Source organism: Pseudophryne corroboree, chromosome 2 (assembly GCF_028390025.1).
Source record: "Pseudophryne corroboree isolate aPseCor3 chromosome 2, aPseCor3.hap2, whole genome shotgun sequence".
Classification (NCBI taxonomy): domain Eukaryota; kingdom Metazoa; phylum Chordata; class Amphibia; order Anura; family Myobatrachidae; genus Pseudophryne; species Pseudophryne corroboree.
This window is the reverse complement of record NC_086445.1, coordinates 971,850,120-971,872,210: the sequence shown is the minus strand read 5'-3', so window position 1 is coordinate 971,872,210 and position 22,091 is coordinate 971,850,120. Positions and strand designations below refer to the sequence as shown.

Genomic DNA, 22,091 nt, shown 5'->3' with positions numbered 1-22,091 from the left:
TGATAGAGGGCCTAATTCAGGTTATGGAGAAAAAGATGCGAGAGCATCCGCAGTGCCCGTCCTGCGCATGCGCCCGCATGCGGGGGGGTGGGGACTTGCAAAAATTCAATTGCCTCTGCCTGTCAACCAGGCTGAGGCGGTCGTGGGGCAGGGGGGGCAACGCTCCGATTCCATGGAAGAGATAGAGCATTGCGAACGGGGGGCGGAGGTGGACAAATGGGGGCGTATCGGCAAAAGGCTTCACTAATTTCTGTGATGAAGCAGAAATTGCGAAGCAATCGCAATTTCTGCTTCATCAAGGAAGGGAGACGCTGGTCAGTATTCTGGGTGGCCTTGCCCTGCGATGGGCGGCCCCAAGCATGCTAGGAAAAGGGTTGCAAATTCTGCTAATTAGCAGAATTTGCAATCCTTACTGAATTAGGCCCAGAGTCTAGCAAAGCATCCTAGAAACTGGTAATAACAAAAAAAAGTTATATTGAATAATCTCGGGAAATATGCAAGAAATATGCATGCATATTATTATTCTAATATGTTTTAGAGATGAGCGATTTGGTTTTGCAGAAACCCGCATACACCAGAACCTGGTGTTTCTGAGTGGAATTGACTTCCAGCTCAGGTCTTCCTGCCAAGTTTGGTTCTCAAAATGAGAAGAAACATAATTTTCCCTAAAATTTTGCATCTCACGTGTTTTGAATAGTGCCTCGAGGCACCATTCACGCAGGAGAGGTTATGGAGAAGAAGTGGGCTTGAGTTGTTCTGCAATATTACCTACAGTACCAGTCACTATTATAGAGAGTTGGAGGGTGCATGGTGATGGTGTAGACTGTAGTTGTGCTGCAATACTACATATTAGTTGCCATTAATGAGGGTTGTAGGTAGATGGGAGTGGGAGGCTATGGTGTAAAGGACTGCAGGCATATTTGTTGCTGTGTATGTCTGTTTGTCAGGTACTAGGTAGCAATTGCAGTCCAGTGCAACTGCAAACAGGCAACTGTCATTGTGTGTTTGTCAATCTCTAGAAGCACCTCAAATCCAGTGCAAACAGGCCCTTGTGTATGTTTGTTAGCATTTACAATTATTTTTCACAAGGATGTATATCTATACTGCAGTATATATTGGGCCTAATCCATGTTTGTACGTAATGCCAATGTTTTTGCAATGGAGCAATTATCAGCAGACTACACATGTACTGTACCTTTGCAGAGTGATTGACAGGGAGGGACCATTTTAATGGGGAGGGCGTCAAAGAACATAGGTGAGTCATGGCCACTTTTGGGGCATGTGTCTGTCTTCAGCTGCAATCATTTACTGTATGTATGGCACCAACGTCGCTACTGTCACGGCCAGTCTATATAGCCTTAGGTCTACCCTTACAGTCAATGTTCTTCATTCTTGCGTATAGGCTGCAAAGGTGTACACAATTGCAAATGGGTTTGCCATCGCTTCAGTAAGTGTCTCTTTTAAAGTATGTGCATACAAATATGAATTATGGGCCTAATTCAGACTGGATCGCTGCAGCGACAGTGATTGCAGTCTAAATACCTATGTAGAGTGCGCACGCGCAGCATCTCTGGGCTATGATCGCCTCTGCCTGATTGACAGGCAGATGCGGTCAAGGGGTGTGCCAACGGCTTCAGAATGCTGTTGGTGGGGCACAGTCCGGACCACTCAGGTGTGTCCGGACCATTGGGGGGGGGGGGCGCAGGGGCTGCATGAAGTCACACGCAGCAGCTGCAACTCAGGATGCTGGCAGGCAGCTACTAGCCAGGTGCAAAAGCGTCAACCCTTACAGGGGGGTTGGGCCTACATGCGGGGCGGACTTGCCCTGTGTTGGGCGTCCCCCCGCATGTCAGAGTAAATGATCATAGATGTGTTAAATTTAGCACATCTACGATCAGATCTGAATGACCCCCTATGCCCATTATCACTTATGTATGAGGTCAGAGACAATGTGATTTCAAGCTTAGTATTCCAACAAATACTGTTCTGTGTCTGACTGAGCTACACCACAAAAAAAGATTTGTTTTTCCTGTTTTGAAAAAAAATCCCCAAATTTTTAAAATTCAGCATACATTAATGTATTTACTGGGCATGGCCATGTCCCCATCAGCTGCAGCCCAAAATAATAAGTGCCAAAAATATATTTGTTTTCTGCTGTCAAAGTAAGTCTCAAGTCTTTTCTAACTTAATTTAGATTATATTTTTGAGAGTGTGTGTTTTTGAAAGGCAGCATATATTACTGTACTTACTGGGTGTGGTCATGATTGGGAATCAGAAGCACCCCAAAATAATAAGTACATTAAATATTTTTTTCTAGTGTCAAAATAAATCCAATTTAAATCATATTTCAAGGGTATGTACTTTTGAACGGCAGCACAGATTACTGTATTTAATGGGTGTGGTCTTGATCCCATCTGCTGCACCCAAAAATAATATGTGCAATAAAAAATAGTTTTTTGGTGTTAAGCTAAATCTCAAGTATTTTATTATTTAATTAAAATCAAATTTCCAGACTGTGTATTTTTGAGAGGCAGCATATACTATACTTATAGGGTTTGGCCATGTCCCCATTAGCTGCAACCCAAAAAATAAATGCAAAAAGTAAAATGTTATCCTGGTGTCAAAATAAATCTGAATTCTTTATCATTCAAATCAAATAATATATCAAGATGGCTTGAGTGTGTTCGCTGAGAAACAGTGTCTACTATTGTATTTACGGGGTGTGGTCATGTCCCAGTCAGGCTGTACCCCAAAATATTAAGTGCAAAAATGATTTTTTTTCTCTGGTGTCAAAAAATCCCATCTCTTATAATTCAAAATGAATCATATTGCAAGAGTATGTGTTTTTGAGAGTCAGCGTATAATACTGTACTTACTGGGTGTAGTCAGGGCCTCAATAGCTGCACCCCCAAATAAGCAAAAAAAAAAAATCTGATGTAAAAAAAATCTCAAGTTTTTAAATAAAACTGCATGGTAACTGTATCAGTCCCCCATTTCCCTATCTCATTGTACATTCACTTGGTATGGTGGCAGTTGAGTTCAAGTACAGTAGATTTACACCTGTCCTTGTTTAAAAATCAATCATTGATCAGACAATAGAATAGCAGTAGCAAACCGGTACTAGTGCTAGCAGTCATAGCACTTTTTCAACATGTAATTTTAAAGGTTAAGACGGGAGAAAGTCTAAGGGCACTCCAAATTTAAACAATGTCTGACAAATCTTAAAGAAAATATCACCTCTGACTACGAAGGGAACAGTTATTGCTGAAAAACATAAAATTGACAACATGCCATGTACCACATGCAGTGGCAATGAAAGAATTAGAACATGGCATTTATTTGAGAGTGGTGGTCCTGCTACTGCTCTTTTATGAACTAGAATGCCAATTGCAAAAACCAGGGCAAATCACAGTCAGTCATTCTCTGTAATCTCACATGCACTACCTTCTTGCTCTGAGTCTAGATGTGTCACCTTTAAAACTAGCAAACCATTGCATAAAAAGAACACCAAGGTTGAAGAACTGTGTGATCACAAACTTCACAGATCACTGAGTAGAGTCTAAGGGTGTCTACGAGTGCTATGTGTGTCTGACACCGATTTCATAGAGAAGGCTCATTTCCATCATTCAACACTTTCCATTATGGACTATGCCAAGATTGTATGTGTTTGAGAGGCAGCATAGCCAAATATTACTGTACTACTTACTGTACTTGGGGGTTTGGTCCCAAGTTGATATTATTCTGGCTGCATGAAGACAAGGCTACAAGTCTCCATGAGATTATCACCATGTGATCACCATAGTGATAATTACCATGTGACTTTCATAACTATCTTCCTATACAATGAACGTGAATAGTGTTGGTGACAGTATGAATATGTGTAAACTACAGTATTCTGAAAAATAAAGACATCAGTGGATTATATCAGCCAAACCAAATGCATGGAAATACAAATAGGTGCCCTAATGAGAATTTTTTTAAATTATATTCCTCCTAAATGACTTAGATGAGTTGTCCATTTCAGCTTCTGTAAATGTTGAAGTATCAGCTCCAGCTTCTTATTTGTCTTCTGGAGGTTACAGCAGCAGCACACTTGTTATTAACATATTAATTTATTATCAATTTCTACTAGGCTTTTACTCTGGCTTGAATCACTTGTATTGTCCTTAGGTCTGTGATTTGCTTGTTAGATTCAGTTTGTCATTAGCTTATCCATTACTTATCAGTTTGTACTAGGCTGTTACTCTGGCTTCAATCACTTGTATTGGCCTTAGGACTGTGATTTGCTCTTTAAATTCAATTTATTCATTATTAATTTCTACTAGAATGTTATTTTGGCTTAAACTGCCTGTATTGGCCTTAGGCCTCTGATTTGCTGGTTGGAGAAATGTGCATTTGAAAACTCACTCATTCAATTGGAAGCTTGGTTTTGAATAGTCTGTTCCATTGGTGGCTGCTGCCCCTGGGCTGCAGCTCTGACCACACATTGCAGTGGGGAGCTGGTCAGCACATATTAGCATACATGTTATGTTGTATGTAGTATATGGTATGTGCTGGCTTGCCTTACCAAGGTATCACAAGTCACTGACCTGCCATTGCTGCACGGGAGACCTAACTCTGCTTGTTTATAATTTTCTATAAGCCTGCCCCCTGCCTCCCATTGGCTCACAGAAATTGGGGGAAGGCTTATAGAAATTGATATACAAGCAGAGTGATGTCTCCAATGCAGCGGCAGCAGGTCAGTGATACCCACAGTGGTGGCTGCTGATCCCTGGGTAAGACAAGCCATCCCATATATTACATACAACATCACATGTAAGTTTATATGTGCTGCCCGGCTCCCACCTGCAATACTGTATGTGATCAGAGCAGTCACCATTGGTCTGTTCCATATTTACAATTTGCTTTCTTTATAGTAATCAGGCCTGTGATTTGCTGTTTGGAGAAGTGTGTTAGTAATATATTATATTTTCTTTTAGGCTTTTACCTTTAGGTTACTAGTGATTGATTAATGAAAATATTCTATAGGTTCATATAGTTTATTAAACTGCCACTCTGTCTGCCACTGCTGTGCCGCTATGTTTGAAAGATGGTCTATTCTCTTTTAAACTGTCAAATATTTTTGTTTTTGTTATTCCTCCCTCAAGTACCATATACCTCTGCTATACAAAAACTGATCCCAAAGGAAATTGGGCCTCCACAAATTGGGGCTCAATTGCAGTTAATAGTAGAAGACCTCTTAAGTCTCCCAACGTTAAAAGTTTCAGGGTCTGTTGTTTCTGCTTGGAGAACCTGAAACATAATAGTGATGGCAGCCTGAGAAACAAGCTAATACAGAAAGAGGTGGGGCTACAACACCATTTCATTGCATCGTATTCACTAATCATGTGCAAAAGCAGGGACAATAATGTTAAACTCTGGCTTTAGCTCTGTGCCCCCAACAGTGTTACCACCACATGTTTAGCTGTAAGTTGAATCAGTATTGCTATATTTAAAGGTGTCAAGTCTGATCGTTTTCAAAATGAATCGCTTCACCACAAAATATAGAAAAAAAAATCTTTTATCCAGCCACATTTTCCAAGTGAACAACCTGTGGAACAATGAGAACTTCACAATTGGATGACAACAGACTTGTATTTTTTTCTTTCCATAGCATAGTATATACTTTACAAAAAAAAGCATGAAAATGAAATTCTATGCATATATGAACAAAGATTGATGTCTGCATTTGTCATCAGTAAATACTGTAAGTTCATGTAAGGAATACCTTTTTTTGCATCTAGAAGTGAATAGAACTAAGATTGTCTTTGCTTTGTGATATCAGCCATGAACGTTTGAAGGAGTAATGCCTTCATATCACTTTTATTTATTGGCTTATGCACACCCTCTTGCAAAAGTTACTATGTACAGATGTAGCCATGCTCATACAGCCTGCGGCCGCACGGGCGCACGCACCGCACTGAGTACACCAAGCCCTGCCATAATATGCCGCCCATGCAGCGGCGTATCAAGAGAGGAGAGGACCCGTGTGCAGTCTCCGTGTGTGGGCCCCCTCCTCTCCCGTAGCCGGCAGCACTCTGAGTGCTAGAGACTCTGGCACAGTGCCAGAGTGTATAGCGCATGTGCAGGTCTCTGAAAAAATGGCGTGGTGGCCATTTTTTCGGAGACCTGCGCATGCGCTGTACACTCTGGCACTGTGCCAGAATCTATAGTGCTCGCTTAGAACGCTAACAGCATTGCCAGCTTTTGGACTCGGGAGAGGAGGGAGCCCACATATGGACACCAGAAGATAAGTATGAAAGAAATGCGGTGTGGACACCCTCTGGATCCAGGGGCTCATGTGCACCGCACACACTGCACCCATTATAGATCCACCACTGCGCCTATGTATTCCTATGGGCACATGCACTTAGATGCACACGCACCTTCCTAGTCGCAGGCACACTTGCCTGGCTTGCCACAAATACAGCAAGCTGCAGGCTAGATGAGCGTACCTACTGTACATCCGTAAATTGACAAATGTAGTTGCATTTGGTGCTTTATATATGCATTTATATATTACAGTCAGAGACATATGCAGTCAGGAAGTTGATGTTTATTACATTGACATTCATAATGTCAACTGTTATGATGCCGCCTTAATTAAAATGTCAGTGTCTAACATGTTAACATCTGGAAAATGTCAGCATGGACAGAATGTTGACATATCAAATGCCGACATAGTGAAAATGATGGCATAAGGGCTATATTTGAGGGTTAGAGTTAGATTTGGGGTTAACATTAGGGTTAGGGATACCTTAAAATTGTAGTATTGACCTTGTGACCATATCAAAATTTCCTCAATGTCAACATCACTGTGTAAACATTTTTATGTCAACATTATGCCTGTTTACATGGTCAATGTTGACATACTCTAATACACAGAACCCATATAAATGTGCACAGTGTCGGACTGGGGCATGAAGGGCCCACCGGGGAATGCAATGATAGGGGCCTATACTTATGTGTGTGGCCAGCCTACAAAGGGGGTGTGGCCAGCCTCCACAGAGGCTTGAAATACCCAATAATTTAGTGCAGTGTAATGCAACATATCTACCATGTATAATACAAGTGCACAGTCTGGAACATGATCCCTAGAGGAAGGAGTGGGCCCTCAGGCAGTAGGGCCTACCGGTGGTTTCCCTGGTACCCCTGTGGGCCAGTTGGACCCTGTATGTGCATTACTGTATTCTGTGCTCTCTGCATTGAATACAGCTGTGCCCAAACAGCAGCACTGTGTTGTACTGCAGGGACACTATCATAAACAACTCTGTCAGATGATATAAATACATTTCTGAAACACATGGAAGGAGACTAGAAAGAAAAAAAAACACGTTTTGTAAATGCAAAGCCAACAAGTGAAAGTGATACGAAGGTAGGAAAACATTGTAAGTCTTTTGCCATAATCATCAGAACTCTAATAATTGCAACATGTATTGAATAAAATAACCAACTTGAACATATGATACAATTTGGAATCACATTTTGACAAGATAAGCGATAGTTATACAGATCTGTGTAAATATCATATAAAAATGTAAGAATATTTTTTTCAGTTTTGACATATCTTACAAGTTACTATAAAGCGTCTCCCTCCTGGAGACATTAAAAATATACATGAAGAGATTGAAACATTATTTTCTTTCCATAAAATGCTTCTGCACTGGTTTCAGCATGCCTTTACTGCATATAGAAACATAGCTTTCCAAAAGAGAAACTTTACCTATGCTAGTTACTGTAGCTAGAGTCTAATTCCATTGCACAAGTGGTAACATTCAATAGCAGTAAAAGCACGAGAGTCTTGTTTACATTGTAACATTCTAATATATATCTTAAATGTATAAAGGCTATTCTAACATATAATGCATACTTCCATGTATTATCAAAGTACTCTATTAAGCAAAACTTTCAAGTGCTGAAAAATTTTGCAACCATGATAAAAGCTTTGGACTACAAATAAAGAACCAAAAGTCCAAACATGAAAGACTTGGGATTATTCAATTACAGTGGCTATAGAATTATCCATTCCCTTTTGGCATGTTTCACATGTTATTTTCTCACAAAATGAAATCAATACGAATTTAAATGGGTGTTCACAACCATATATGCACAGTAATGGAAAAAATGAATAGCCCGCTAAAGCTTTCATTTAATTTGAAGTAAAAACATAAAACCAGACACTAATTTATAACATAATAGTCTACCATACCTAATTTGCTAATTGATTTAAGTCCTTTCTGTGCACTATTGAAGTGGTTTAATTCATTGCAAAATAAATAGATCTCTCTGTCTGTGATAGTTGCAAATGTTGGATAGTGCATTTGGAAAACAAAATCTTCATGAAGATCAGTCAAAACAAGTAAAAAATAAAAGATTTATGAAAAGCATCAATCAGGGGACGAATATAAGATGATTTCAAAGCCTTAATACCAACTTGAAGCAAGATATAGACAATCCTGGTAGAAAATTGCTGCAAGAGACGTAGGTCTTGGAACAAATTGTTTATATTTCTCCAAAAACCAGGCTTCTCAGATTTCATATTTTAATGTAAACCTCACTGCTTATACATACATCTTTGTTTGTTTTTACTTCATTAGTAAGACTGAATAAAAACTGAGTACACCAAATTGAAATTTTCCTAAATTCTACTTGACATGAAGCAGAAGGTTGCTAAACAAAACCCAACATTTAACAATTGCCATCATCTTTCCTGGACAAAAAAACAGAAATTGGATAATTTCCCTAGATCAAGCACCCAATGATATCCTCTTCTAAATATAGCTACAGATACTGTTTTCTTGTAAGAAAGGCAGCATTTTTTTATATTCTATTATTGAATTTGCTATCTTCACCTCCTGTGTAAGGAATTCCACAGCTTACTCTTGTTATAAAGAAGAACCTGTACTAGGTTAATGTTCAAACTTCTTTTCCTCCATTGAGGATGCCCACAGATGTGGTTTTCCCAAAGTAAACACAGATACTTTTCAAACTTCTCTTTAGAATTTAATCCTTTCATTTATCACTGCCACTCCTTTCATTAATGAGTAAATGAAACTCTGAACTCCCATTTATGTGAGGTACTTAAAACTGTGCTCTATAATCAAGATGTGATTTACACAATGATAATGCTATATTCTATTACGTGAGTTTATCCCTGTTATTATGTATTGTACGATTTTATTTGCCTTTGCAGCTACTGCCTGACACTGTGCACTATAACTTTGTCAGTATTCCTAGGTCATTTACCATCACTGTTTCCCCAATATTTAATTAATTGTTTAAGTAGTATAGGTATTATTGAGGACTCATGGCATAACACTATATTACTCCATCCTTGTTTCATGCTATATTTATCTACATTACATTTAATTTTCAACAGCCTGGTTTAAATCTCTCTGTAGCAGTTAATATTATAAATATTATATGTGTTATCATATGTGTTAATAACATACCTTAGTATAATCTAAAAGTTCATTAATATTTTTTTTTTAAAAAGTACTGTACAAGGAAATGGTCCAGTACTGATTCCTGTGGTGCACAAAGAATAACTTATCCTAGTCTAAGCATATTCCATTTATAATTAACTTTTTCCTTCTGTCCTTCATTCAACTTTTGAAAATTAAAACAGCGATACCGAGATTCATTTTAAAACTTACCTCCTAATACAACTACTCATATTTGTTTGACATCACAGTTGCATCAATAAGCCATGCTGTCATTGTGGTGATTATCTACAATTTATTTCAAATAATTGTCCCATTATTTTATTCATACTCCTATGTCTAAGTCTACTGTAACTAAGTACTGATTTTGTTCACCTGAATAAACAAAAAGTTAAAAATGTGCATTAACCAACAATATCCCTTATTGGTAAATGATTACTTTGAAACATACTGTGTATTGTTGGTAATGTACAGTATGCATTTTATTCTAATCCAACATTTGATACTGGAGTTCCTCAATTATGTTTTGCTTTGAAACAATTATTTGTACATGTTAAATCATTTGTACATAGTCCATATTTAATTTCATATGTGGCAAAGGAAGGTACTGTGCTGACAAAAAAAAGTCTGGTTGTTGTCATTCACTTCCGTTAACGCTGTATTTATTTGCATTGTATATTCCTGTATATTTTCTTATTTCTGTATACTGTTTGAAAATTTTCCAATAAATACATTTAAAAAAAAAGGATGGTTTTGCCTTTAAAAAAATGCTTCTTAAATATTGCAGCAAAATCACTGAAAAATCAGATTTTTTTTAAAAAACTGTTTTTATTACTTTCCTGCAAAAGACAGAAGAGTCGGTTGAGCCCAAAATCCAGGTCTAAGGGGCCAACAATGTACTGTATATTTTAATATTAGTTCACTCTAGTTTCAGAAAATAACCAATATTTAAAAGCAATCAGATTAAATGAGTTAAAAAATTATCTAAGAAGTTAAAGTTTGTCTTCAAGATTTACTAAATGTAAAAGGCCAACTAAAAATAAGATTATTGCTGTTTATTTCTTCACAGAACTTCAAATCCAATGTCTTCTCATATGAGGCAGAACTTGCAATTTTGCATTTAGTGGGTAGATTAATGAAGCACAAAAATACCTAGGCCAATTCTAAGAAATATCCCTTAGTATTTCTTAGAATTAGTAATTAGTAATGTATTTGTTTCTGTCATGAGTGTAAAAAAATCTCTAAATCTTCCATTGACTTAACTACACTTACGTAGAAATGTGTGAAAATTATAGGGTTAGAAATATTTTTAGTTACTGCTATGATATGCATTGTGCTCACAGGAGAATTTGATTGCAATGCACAGCTCTTTATATCAACTGTGTCATAAATACATACATTTTGCAAGAAATAGCATGGAGCTTTCATTGTTTTGGTCATTTTTGCTTGCATGTAGACATATCTTATGCTAAACAAATGTAAACGCATTGTACAATGGGGCTAATTCAGACCTGATCGCTGCTCTGCGTTTTCACACAGCGGGCAATCAGGTCTGAACTGTGCCGCAGTGCGCATGTGCATGCCAGAGATATGATCAGCATCTCAGCCCAGCGATGCCACTGCCTGATTGACAGGCAGAGGCGTTCGCTGGGGGGGAGGGGGCGGGCCGGTGGTATTCGGTCACCGTTTTGTGGGCGCGGTCCGGGCAATGCAGGCATGCACAGACCATGAGGGGGAGGGCCGCGGAGGCTGCATGATGTCACACGCAGCCCGTATGACCCGGGACGTGGCAAAAAGACTTACTTGCTGGCTGCCCTAGCATCACCACCATGTGATGCTATCGCACCCATTTGGCGGGGGGAGGGCCAGACATGCGGGCAGACTTGCCCTGTGCTGGGCATCCCCCCGCATGTCAGGGTAGCTGATCATAGCTGAGCAAAATTTTGCACGGCTATGATCAGCTCTGAATTAGGCCCAATATCTTATCTCCATTGTCTATATTAGCATTTAAATATTAAAAATAGAGGTGAACTTTGAAAAAAACTTGAAAAAAAATATACAGGATTAATTAACTACTTCTAAAGAAAATCGTCTATGTTCACAATTATTGCAAATGAACATAAAAACTGTTTTAAATATTTGGGATTCAGTTAAGTACATACCTTGTATTGTTCCTAAATCACTACTAGAACTTTTGGATGAGCAGACCTAAATTTACATCTGCTCAGTATCGCCAACAAATGCCAGAGTGTGTGGTCTTATGCAAGGTGTCTGCTGATGATAGCCTTGGGTTTAATGGAAGTATTGCTAAACTCATGTATAGTTCCATGTGACAGAATGGACCGAGAAAGTCCCTACTGTTAGGAAAGACATTTTAGCTATGAGGAATATCTGTCTCATATACAGTATGTCTTGATTATTATCAGCAATTACAAATCCATTGTGTATTGTAATTAATAATGACTGATATGTCTACTGAAATCAGACACAGGTAAGACTACGGTGAGATGTACAAAACCTTCTAAAAAGGACAAGTGGAAATGTTGGCAAACCAATCAGATTCTACCTTTCATATTAAAGAATGTGCTAGATAAATGTTATCTAGGATCTGATTGGGCAATGTCTTCATGTGTCCTCTTTAGAATGTTTGATAAATCTCCTAAATATTTAAATGTGGCAATACTTAGGAACAGCGACAGACTCACTTGGTAAAAAAAATACATTAAAATGAAAAAGAATTAAGTAATTTTGTGGTAGCTTTAGTAGGGTACATAAACCGATTAAAATTACTTCTGAGTTGAACAAAAATAGGAAGAAAATGAGATGAGGGCTGTGGACAGGAACATATAAAATACTTCTGGTCATAGAGGTGTTATTAGTAATAACCTACAGTATATACAAGTATTTAAAAAGATACAGTAGTAGTCCAGGATGTCACAACTCATGTTCTATTTTAATTGCTACAACCACTTGGCAAACAGTCACAACTCTGTGTATATGCTTTGTATATTGTTTACTTTGTTGCAACAATGGTATTGTAGAGCAATGCTGCTTTACAAAGCACTATTTTCCCAGTGCCTCAGAAAGGTTAATATACAGTGGTACTTGAAAGTTTGCGAACCCTTCAAAATTTTCTATATTTCTGCTGAAACTTGGTCTAAAACTACCTCAGATTTTCACACAAGTCCAAAAAGTAGATATAGAGATACATATGAGACAAAAAAATTAGACATGCTTATTTTTTTTATTAAGGAACATGATCCATTTTACATATCTGTGAGTGGCAAAAGTATGTGACCCTTTAGGCTTAGCAGATATTTTGAAGGTGAATTAAGAGTCAGGTATTTTCAATCTATGGGATGACAGTCAAGTGTGAGTGGACCATCTGTCTTTTTAAAAGAACAGGGATCTATCAAGTTTGATGTTCACAATACATGTTTCTGAGGACCTCAAAAGAAGAGTTGTTGATGATCATCAGGCTGGAAAAAGTTACAAAACCATCTCTAAAGAGTTTGGACTACACCAATCAACAGTCAGATTGTGCATAAATGGAGGCCATTATTACCCTCCCCAGGAGTGGTCGACCAACAAAGATCACGTCAAGAGAAAGGTGTCTAATAGTTTGCAAGGTCACAATGGAACCCAAGATAACCTCTAAGCAACTAAAGGCCTTTCTCATATAAGCTAATTGTAATGTTCATGAGTCCACCATCAGGAGGACACTAAACAACAATGCTATGCATGGCAGGATTGCAAGGAGAAAGCCACTGCTCTTCAAAAAGAACATTGCTACCCATCTGCAGTTTTGGACAAGCCTGGAGGCTATTGGAACAATCTTTTGTTTATTGATGTGTCCACAATAGAGTTTTTTTGGGTTAAATTAGAAACATTATGTTTGGAGAAAGGAAAACACTGCATTCCAGCGAAAAATATAACTCATACCATATTTAAAACGTGGTGGTGATGGTATCATGGTTTGGGCCTGTTTTTCTGGATCCAGGATGACTTGCCATCATTGATAGGACAATGAATTCTGAATTACAACAGAATGTTCTAAAGGAAAATGTCCAAACATTTGTCTATGAGCTGCATCTCAATGACCCAAAGCACACAAGTAATTTGCCAAAAGAATGATTAAAGAAGAATAAACTGTAAGTTTTGGAATGGCCAAGTCAAATATCTGACCCCAATCCAATATAAATGTTGTGGAAAGACCTGAAGTGAGCAGATTACGGGAGGAAACCCATCAACATAAGAGAGTTGAAGCTGTTTTTAATGGAGTAATGGGGTATAATTCCTCCAAGATGATGTTCAGGATTAATCAACAATTACAGGAAATGTTTACATGCAGTTATTACCGCACAAGGGTATCATACCAGATACTGAAAGCAAAGGTTCACGTACTTTTGCCACTCACAGATATGTGATATTGAATCATTTAACCCAATAAAAAAATCATGTCTAATTTCTTTGTCTCATTTGCTTAATTTGGTTCTCTTTATCTTTTAGGACTTGTGTGAAAATCTTAGGTAGTTTTAGGCCACAGTTCAGCAAAAATATAGAAAATTCTAAAGGGTTCACAAACTTTCAAGCACCACTGTATATATACACTGTGTATATATACATATATATATATATATATATATATTTATATGTACATGTAACTTTATCCATATCAATCTATCTATCTATCTATCTATCTATCTATCTATCTATCTATCTATCTATCTATCTATCTATCTATCTATCGTACCATATAGCTACAACAAAAGTTGTAATAATGTTTGCAATTGATCTCATTATCTAAAACTAGCATATATGGTTGTAGCAAAAATAAGAGGACATATTCTATAGAACTACAGAAGCTTCTATACAAAACAATCTTGTTACATTATTTCAAAACATACCTGTAAGTTGTCAAAGAGATACCTGTAATGTTAAGTCTAAAGAATGATTTTTTTAGCAAATGTATTGTGGGGCTGATTCAGTAAGGATAGCAAATTCTACTAATCAGCAGAATTTGCTATCCTTTTGCTCTCATGCTGAGGGCCGCCCAGCATACTGACCGGTGCCTCCCCCCCTTTGACAAGCAGAAATTGCGATCGCTTTGCAATTTCTGCTGGTCAGCAGAAATTAAAGATGACTCCTGCCGCCGCAGATTAGCTGTGGCCACAGGAGTCCCGGCGCCATTTTACCTGTCGCGGCAGCTGCATGTGACATCACGCAGCCGCCACGACCACTCCTCTGATACGCCCCTGATCACGTCGCACCACCCACCGTTTGGTTCGCCCCGCCCACGCAATGCTCCATCTCCTCTCTGGAAAAGGAGTGTTGCCGCCCCCACTCCCGCATCACCCCACCTCTGCCTGATTGACAGGCAGAGGCAAACACATTTTCTGTGGCCCCCCCACAGAAAGTGCGGATGCATGCGCAGTACAGGCACGGTGCATGCGCCCACGGGCCCACCGCAAAAATTCCGGTTAGATTACGATTTGCTATTCAACCTGAATTAGCCCCTGTATACAGTATATTGTGTTGCCTTATTTTTCAAATGACAAGAAATCTCTACTCCTCTCTCTCTCTCTCTCTCTCTCTCTGTGTACACCTCTGGTCTCTCCCCCTCCCTCCTTCTCTGCCTCCCTCTATCTGCTCCTCCTCTTTCTCTATCTACCCACCCTCTGCCTCTCCCTCTCTGCCGCTCCTCCTCCTCCCTCTCTCTCTCTTGCTTCCTCTCCCACCTCTATCTCTACCTCTCTGCCCACTCCCTCACTCTCTCTCTCTCTCTCTCTCTCTCTCTCTCTCTTTCTCTCCCCCCTCCCTTTCAGTCTCCACTGACAGTAGGGTATACCTTCCAGCAAAACATAGGGAGCTATAGTAACAGATTAAACTGTAATCACTGATGGTAACTATAAACATACTTACGTAATACCTCACTAGAATGAAATGATTGAAACATAGGTAGTATTCTGTGTACTAATAACCCAAAAATATCAATTTGAAGTCACCGGTACACTTTAGCAAAAGCCACTGTCACCAACACACACAGTGAAAATGCAGTTTACACATCTACATTGATATTCATGAGACTGCAGCTAATATTTTATGTAACAAGCAGTCCTATCAGTGATGTCACTGGCTCCTCGTCAATAAATACTTTAGGTTGTCCACAAAATTGAGGCTGGTGTAGTGCTGGACATACTATATGCCTGTTTACACTGTGTATCTTCAGTGTTTTCATAATGTGAAGATGTGTCTAAGGGTCTGCGCTATGCAAGAAAGGATGTACGCAATAATACACCACTTTCCACAGGAAGAAGTCATATCATCGACGCTCAATGTGTTGACAATCAATATGCCAAAATATTTGTAAGGTTACTTAAATAATGTTAACCCTGTTGGCATTATAACTTTAAACGTGATGCTTTACAATCATGTTTAAAGTTATAATCCTGAATAATGATTTAAGTAGCATTACTAATGTGTTGGTATAATAACAATGGCATTCTCCCATCGGTATATTGACTGTCGACAAAACGCATGTACAACATTGTATTTCCTTGCACGTTTACTCTAAAGATGGTGTCAAGTGACAAACCACAGCTGTGCAAATCAGGGGCGTAACTCCCAGAGGCAATGGAGGTGTCTGCATCTAGGCTCCAAGCTCTGAAGGGGCACCTGCATGTACAGCAGCACCTATGTGGTCCACAGTGGGATCCAAGTGTGACTGCTGCTCTTTCAATGGAGCACTGCTGTGCACCCGCTGCTGCTGCAGAGTTAATTGACTCTCGCCCAGGAGCCCTGCTAACAACCTGCACTAAAGGGCAAGACGGCTCCTGCCCAGTGCACCTGCCGCTGCTGCTTCACTGTGAGATGGGACCCGCCAGTGAACTCTGATTCTGCATGCTGCTGAGCATCTATCTATATAATTCTGTAAGTTGAGTGAGTTTATATATACTGTACATATGGGAGAAGTCACCAACCTCCAATTTGCCTAAGGGAGGGGATGAACTTACGCCCCTGGTGCAAACAGATTAGTATATGCATTTATTTCTGAGCTTGCTATGCAGGCTTATTGTACCTCTAGCCAACTAGTGTTTACTGTATCTCTGCATGGGGACCTAATGTACGGCTGCTACTACAGTATTTTAGATACTAAATTGTATGCTACTACATACAATAGCTCTGAAGTAAAATCCTACATTTTTCTCTGTCAAAGAACTTACAGTTCCTACAAAAACACGTTTTGGGGCATACGTAATAGGGTCGGAGTTTGCCGGAGGTGCGGCTTGCTGGATGACTTTTTTTTAAAGCGGCAATCATTTACAAAGCAAAACCAGAGATCAGCAGGCATCCTGCAACTCGGGCAAACTTAAACACTATTACGGGTGTACTACAATATACCGGCGCTCTGGATCCCGGTGCCCAGCACACCGGCACCGGTATCCCGACCGCTGGAATGCCAGCAGCTGGGCGAGTACAAAAGAGCCCCTTGCGGGCTCACTGCGCTCACCACGCTGCGGGCACGGTGGTGTGCTATGCGTGCCACACTATTTATTCTCCCTCCAGGGGTGTCGTGGACACCCCAAAAGGAAGAATAGTTGTCGGTATCCTGGCACCGGTATGTAGAGCAATATCGAGTGCCTCCCACCTATTACATATACCCCTTGTGTTGTAAAAATATAACATTAGACATATTAGGGTTTTTCATATAATTAAAAAAAATTTAAGATAAAAAGAAACAAAATGGTCATGCACCTATAGGATGCATAGGTTGCCAGTCATATATTTCTGGGTTCCTCAAGCTAGGGTGCTTTTTGCTGTACTCTTTGTTTCTAAATTAAGTTCAAACACCTACATCCTTTTCCTTTTTTTTTAAAATCTGGTAACTCACTGTCGCCAACTGATACAGATAAGGTCGATTAAACGCATTAAATTCTGTAGACGTTTCACTCATTTGGCTTCTACCCAATGAGCATGCTTCAGTGGTCACCGATATTAAGCATTATTTAAATGAGCAATACAATGAAAAAGTATGCATTATATATTAGCATAGCTGATTAGCCAACCACAGGACACCTTTTTTTTTACTGAGGAAAAAGGGAAATATTTTATAAATAGAACACTTTATTTTATAATAAATTAAAGTAATTTTTGCAGTTATTTTCAACTTTATACATTTATACTGTTATCAGTCAGACAAACATACTAAATTAATCAACAAAACCTTAAAGTACAGTAGATGTGAGTTGTTCAGGTATGGACGCTTGTACTGACAATCATCAGCTAATATTAGCCAGTAATTGTCTGCAGCAGAGAGCTGACATTGGGTGTGCATCACCAATCTCCTTCTGTGAGCGATTAAGGGAGTTATCATGCTATGCTTTACTGTCAGTTTCTTTTGTTTGGATGATATCATTCGATATTTTGATTTCAATTGTTTCAGCGCTCAAAGCTTCTTTACCATTTTCTTCCTTTAGTAGCAATTTCCTAAAATAAAAGATAAATAATTGAACATATAAAATATCATATAAAGTATCGCAACATAAGTCATGTAAATGATACAGAATACATATTATATAAAACAAGTACATTATTATTATTTCTTAGAATTCATTAATATAGATGCAATATATTACGCAGTGCTGTACAGACAATGGGCCTTCCAAGATGCAGTGAGATAGGCTGTAGTTTTAAAACGGCAATAATTTAAAAGGCAATCAACTAAACTTAAATGAGTGCCACTTTAAAAATATGAATTGTGCATGTGTCTGCATATCACAAGCTGCTACTGTGTATAAAGGCCCTTAGAATGTAAGCTCTCCCGAGTAGGGCCCTGTTCCCTCATGTGCTTATCCTTTTCTTACTTTAATAATCCTCAACTGCCCAAATCGCGCAGTTTTTTGGCCACCTGGAACTTATCTCTGTCATTTACTGGTGTAGTTATGCTTAGTTACCCTGTACTTGTCCTATATTGTCTTCAACTGTAAGTCACTGTTTTCCTGTTTTGATTATGTGCATATGTACTCTGTAATTGGGTGCTGCAGAACCCTTGTGGCGCCATATAAATAAAGGATAATAATAATAATAATAATAATAATAATAATAGTTTCATATTTTACATAGATTATGTCAGATATTTATGCGCCATATGTCTGTTCTGTAAACTACTTTATAAACAGTTACATTTGATATTAGAACTCACCAATTATAAAGTTATTATGTGTGTGATGTATCAAAAGCTTGGAGAGAGATAAAGTGGAGAGAACTAAAGTAACAACCAATCAGCTCCTCACGCCCATGTTACAGACTGTGTGCCTTATTCAAGTTTGTTAGCAAACAAAAAACATTAGCAATTGGGCAAAACCATGTTGTGCTGCAGGTGGAGCGGCTGTAACATGTGCAGAGAGAGTTAGAAGTGGGTGGGGTAAGTTCAAACTGAAATCTAAATTGCAGTTTACAAATTAATCAGCATGTATTTACCCTGCACAGAAACAATATAACCCACCCAAATTTAACTCTCTCTGCACATGTTACATCTGCCCCAAATGTAGTGCAACATGGTTTTGCCCAATTGCTTACTTTTTTGGTTTGCTAACAAACCTGAATAACTACCTGTTTGGAAAAATGAGTTAGGAGCTGATTGGTTGGTACTTTATCTCTCTCCACTTTATTGCTCTCCAATATTTAATACAGCTCCGCCTCTGAATGTTATACTCACTACACTACAGTACATTAGCTGCTGAGATTTTCCTAGTTTGTACTTTCAGTGATAAATATACATACCGCTGACATGTACTTACTCAGAAGCAGAACTTGTACAGTATGTAATCATTTGCTAAATACCAGTCTTTGGGCCTAATTCAGACCTGATCGCTAGCAAGAGATTTTTGCAGCCCTGTGATCAGATAGTTGCTGCCCACTGGGGGAGTGTATTTTAGCTGTGCAAGTGTGCGAACACATGTGTAGCAGGGGTGTGGTATTGAAAGTCGACAGTAACTAGGTCGACAATGTCTACGTCGACCACTATTGGTCGACAGTAACTCGGTCGACAGGGTCTTTAGGTCGACATGTTCTAGGTCGACAGGTCAAAAGGTCGACATGAGTTTTTAATGTTATTTTGGTGTCGTTTTCTTCGTAGAGTGACCGGGAACCCCAATTAGTGCACCGCGTCCCCTCGCTTCGGGCATGGTGCCTTCGCTCCGCTACCGCTTCGCTCGGCACAGATTACCGTTCCAATCGTAGTCCACGTGGATCGTTAAGTATGAAAATGTTCAAAAAATTAAAAAAATTGTGAAAAACTTATGTCGACCTTTTGACCTGTCGACCTAGAACATGTCGACCTAAAGACCCTGTCGACCTAGACACCCTGTCGACCTAGACACCCTGTCGACCAGTAGTGGTCGACCTAGGTACTGTCGACTTTCAATCTGGATCCCGTGTAGCAGAGCTGCACAAACTGATTTTGTGCAGTCTCTGCGCAGCCCAGGACTTACTCAGCTGCTGCGATCATTTCAGCCTGTCCAGGACTGGAGTTGACGTTAGACACCCTCCCTTCTAACGCTTGGACACGCCGGCATTTTTCCAGACACTCCCTGAAAACAGTCAGTTGCCACCCACAAACGCCCTCTTCCTGTCAGTCACCTTGCGATCACTCGTGCAATCGCTTTTTTCGCACCATCCCATCGATATGCATCGATACCCTTTGCTGCGGTCCGTCGTGCCTGTGCATTGCGGTGCATACGCATGCGCAGTTTGGACCTGATCGCAGGCTGTGAGAAAACACAGCCTAGCGATCAGGTCTGAATTACCCCCTTTATATGCTGTTATAAGTACTCTTCCTTCCTTGTGTTCCTTCTCTACCCAAGCAAATGTTGGACTTAAGGTACGAAAGAGGCTCTAGATGTTATAAAGAAAATTAACATTGTACTGTACGGCTACATTCGAATATACAATACATTCCTCAAATGATATGAATGTATCTACAGTATGTCTAGTTTAATTACGTTAGCTTTATAAATAATTGTTACTTTTCCGATTTCATTGGGATACACTTGTCTCCCAAATATTTTACCTTGTAGGCTACTGGAAAGCAATATTACTCTAAACTTTCATTTTAAAATAAGATGCCTCTTGCAGCTCATTGTAAATAAATAGCAGTCAGCACAGGTTGCATAATTGGTAAAATGACATCTATTAATGCTGTGCTGTGGATGCTCTTCGGGAATTACCATTTAGGGGTGAATACTGCAGATCATGATGGTAATAAATATATGTGAATACTCAAATATTTGATCAACTGGAAACACTAAAGGAGGGTACTCACGGAGCGATAATCTAAGCAATCTGACTAGATTGCTTAGATTTTAAGCATGATCGCTCGTGTGTACCCCCTACAGTGATAGCGATGCGCAACCCCACGCATCGCTATCGCTGGTGCTAGATTGGCCTGCTATGCAGGTCAATCTAGCAGGTCGCTCATTTCACCCGCTGGGTGAAATGAGCGGCCCCCGCATGCTCAGCACACATCGCGCTGTGCTGAGCAGTGGGAGAGATGTGTGCTGAGCGGTTCGCTCAGCACACATCTCTCCCACAACGGCCCGTGAATACAGGCCTTAAGGCCCATTATCAAAACAGAGAACAGTTGAGCATCCAATAATTGGGGCCAGTGTAGTAGGGTTACATGGTAGAATGTAATGCTATGATACCTGGCTACTTCACATATAGAAGATGGGGTAGAGGAAAATGCTGATCTGAAATGCCCCAATAACAAACTAAATATATAGATATTAAGAGTTTAGGCACAGCATTGCTACAGTAGAACACCCGAAGCAACCAGTAAACGAAACAGTGAAAGAATTGAAGAATTTAAGAATGGAAGGAGAGTGTATTGTTATTGTAAAAATTTAGGCCAAAAATATATACAAAATAAAATTAATAATCATTGCCCTCAACCGAGGAAAATGCAATAAAAAAAAACACTGAATGCTGAGGCATGTGATTGTGAAATATATTGAACATTTTTGATAGCATAGCTTGATTTCATGAGTGATAAATATGCATAATTATGATAAAATAGAAATGATGATGCTCTATATAGTACCAATGGGTATAATTACTAAGCCTTGGATGGAGATTAAGTGGACGAAGATAAAGTACAAGTCAATCAGCTCCTAACTGTCATTTTTCAAACACAGTCTGTGCCATGGCAGTTAGGAGCTGATTGGCTGGAACTTTATCTCCGTCCACTTTATCTCAGAAGCAGCTTTATTGGCCAGGTACACTTGCGTATGCTAGGAATTTGTTTTTGGTTTACAGTGCAGCAGCCAGGGGGGAACACGGAGACAAGAGGGGGGAATAAATGCAGTATACAAATTAAGTAAAAGTACACGGTGTTCGTTCCAATCAGAAGATCGGAGTAGAGTGACTGGACAGTCAGTCCGCCCAGTGATTTGTCAGGAGTTCAGCAGGTGGACTGCTTGTGGAAAGATGCTTTTGAGGCTTCTATTGGTTCTGGTGGGAATGGTCCTATATCTTTTCCCGAATGGTAGCAGATTGAGCTCGCTATAGCCTGGGTGCGGCGGATCACTGGCTATCGTAGTCGCCCGTTTT

The 22,091-nt window shown here is 39.4% G+C and overlaps 1 protein-coding gene across 5 annotated transcripts in view; it reads right to left on the bottom strand.

The window, feature by feature from the left end:
- Positions 1 to 6,154: 6,154 nt before the first annotated feature.
- The window catches only part of NCAM2 (neural cell adhesion molecule 2), a 483,276-nt gene continuing 467,339 nt past the window's right edge, over positions 6,155 to 22,091 (bottom strand). For 3 of the 5 annotated variants that reach the window (XM_063956366.1, XM_063956368.1, XM_063956369.1), the window contains one exon: positions 6,156 to 17,969. In XM_063956366.1, coding sequence (XP_063812436.1) covers positions 17,858 to 17,969 — 112 coding nt within the window. In that variant the 3' untranslated portion in view covers positions 6,156 to 17,857. Of the gene's footprint in view, positions 17,970 to 22,091 lie in introns of all 5 variants that reach the window. The other 2 variants (XM_063956370.1, XM_063956367.1) reach the window with 2 other exon arrangements.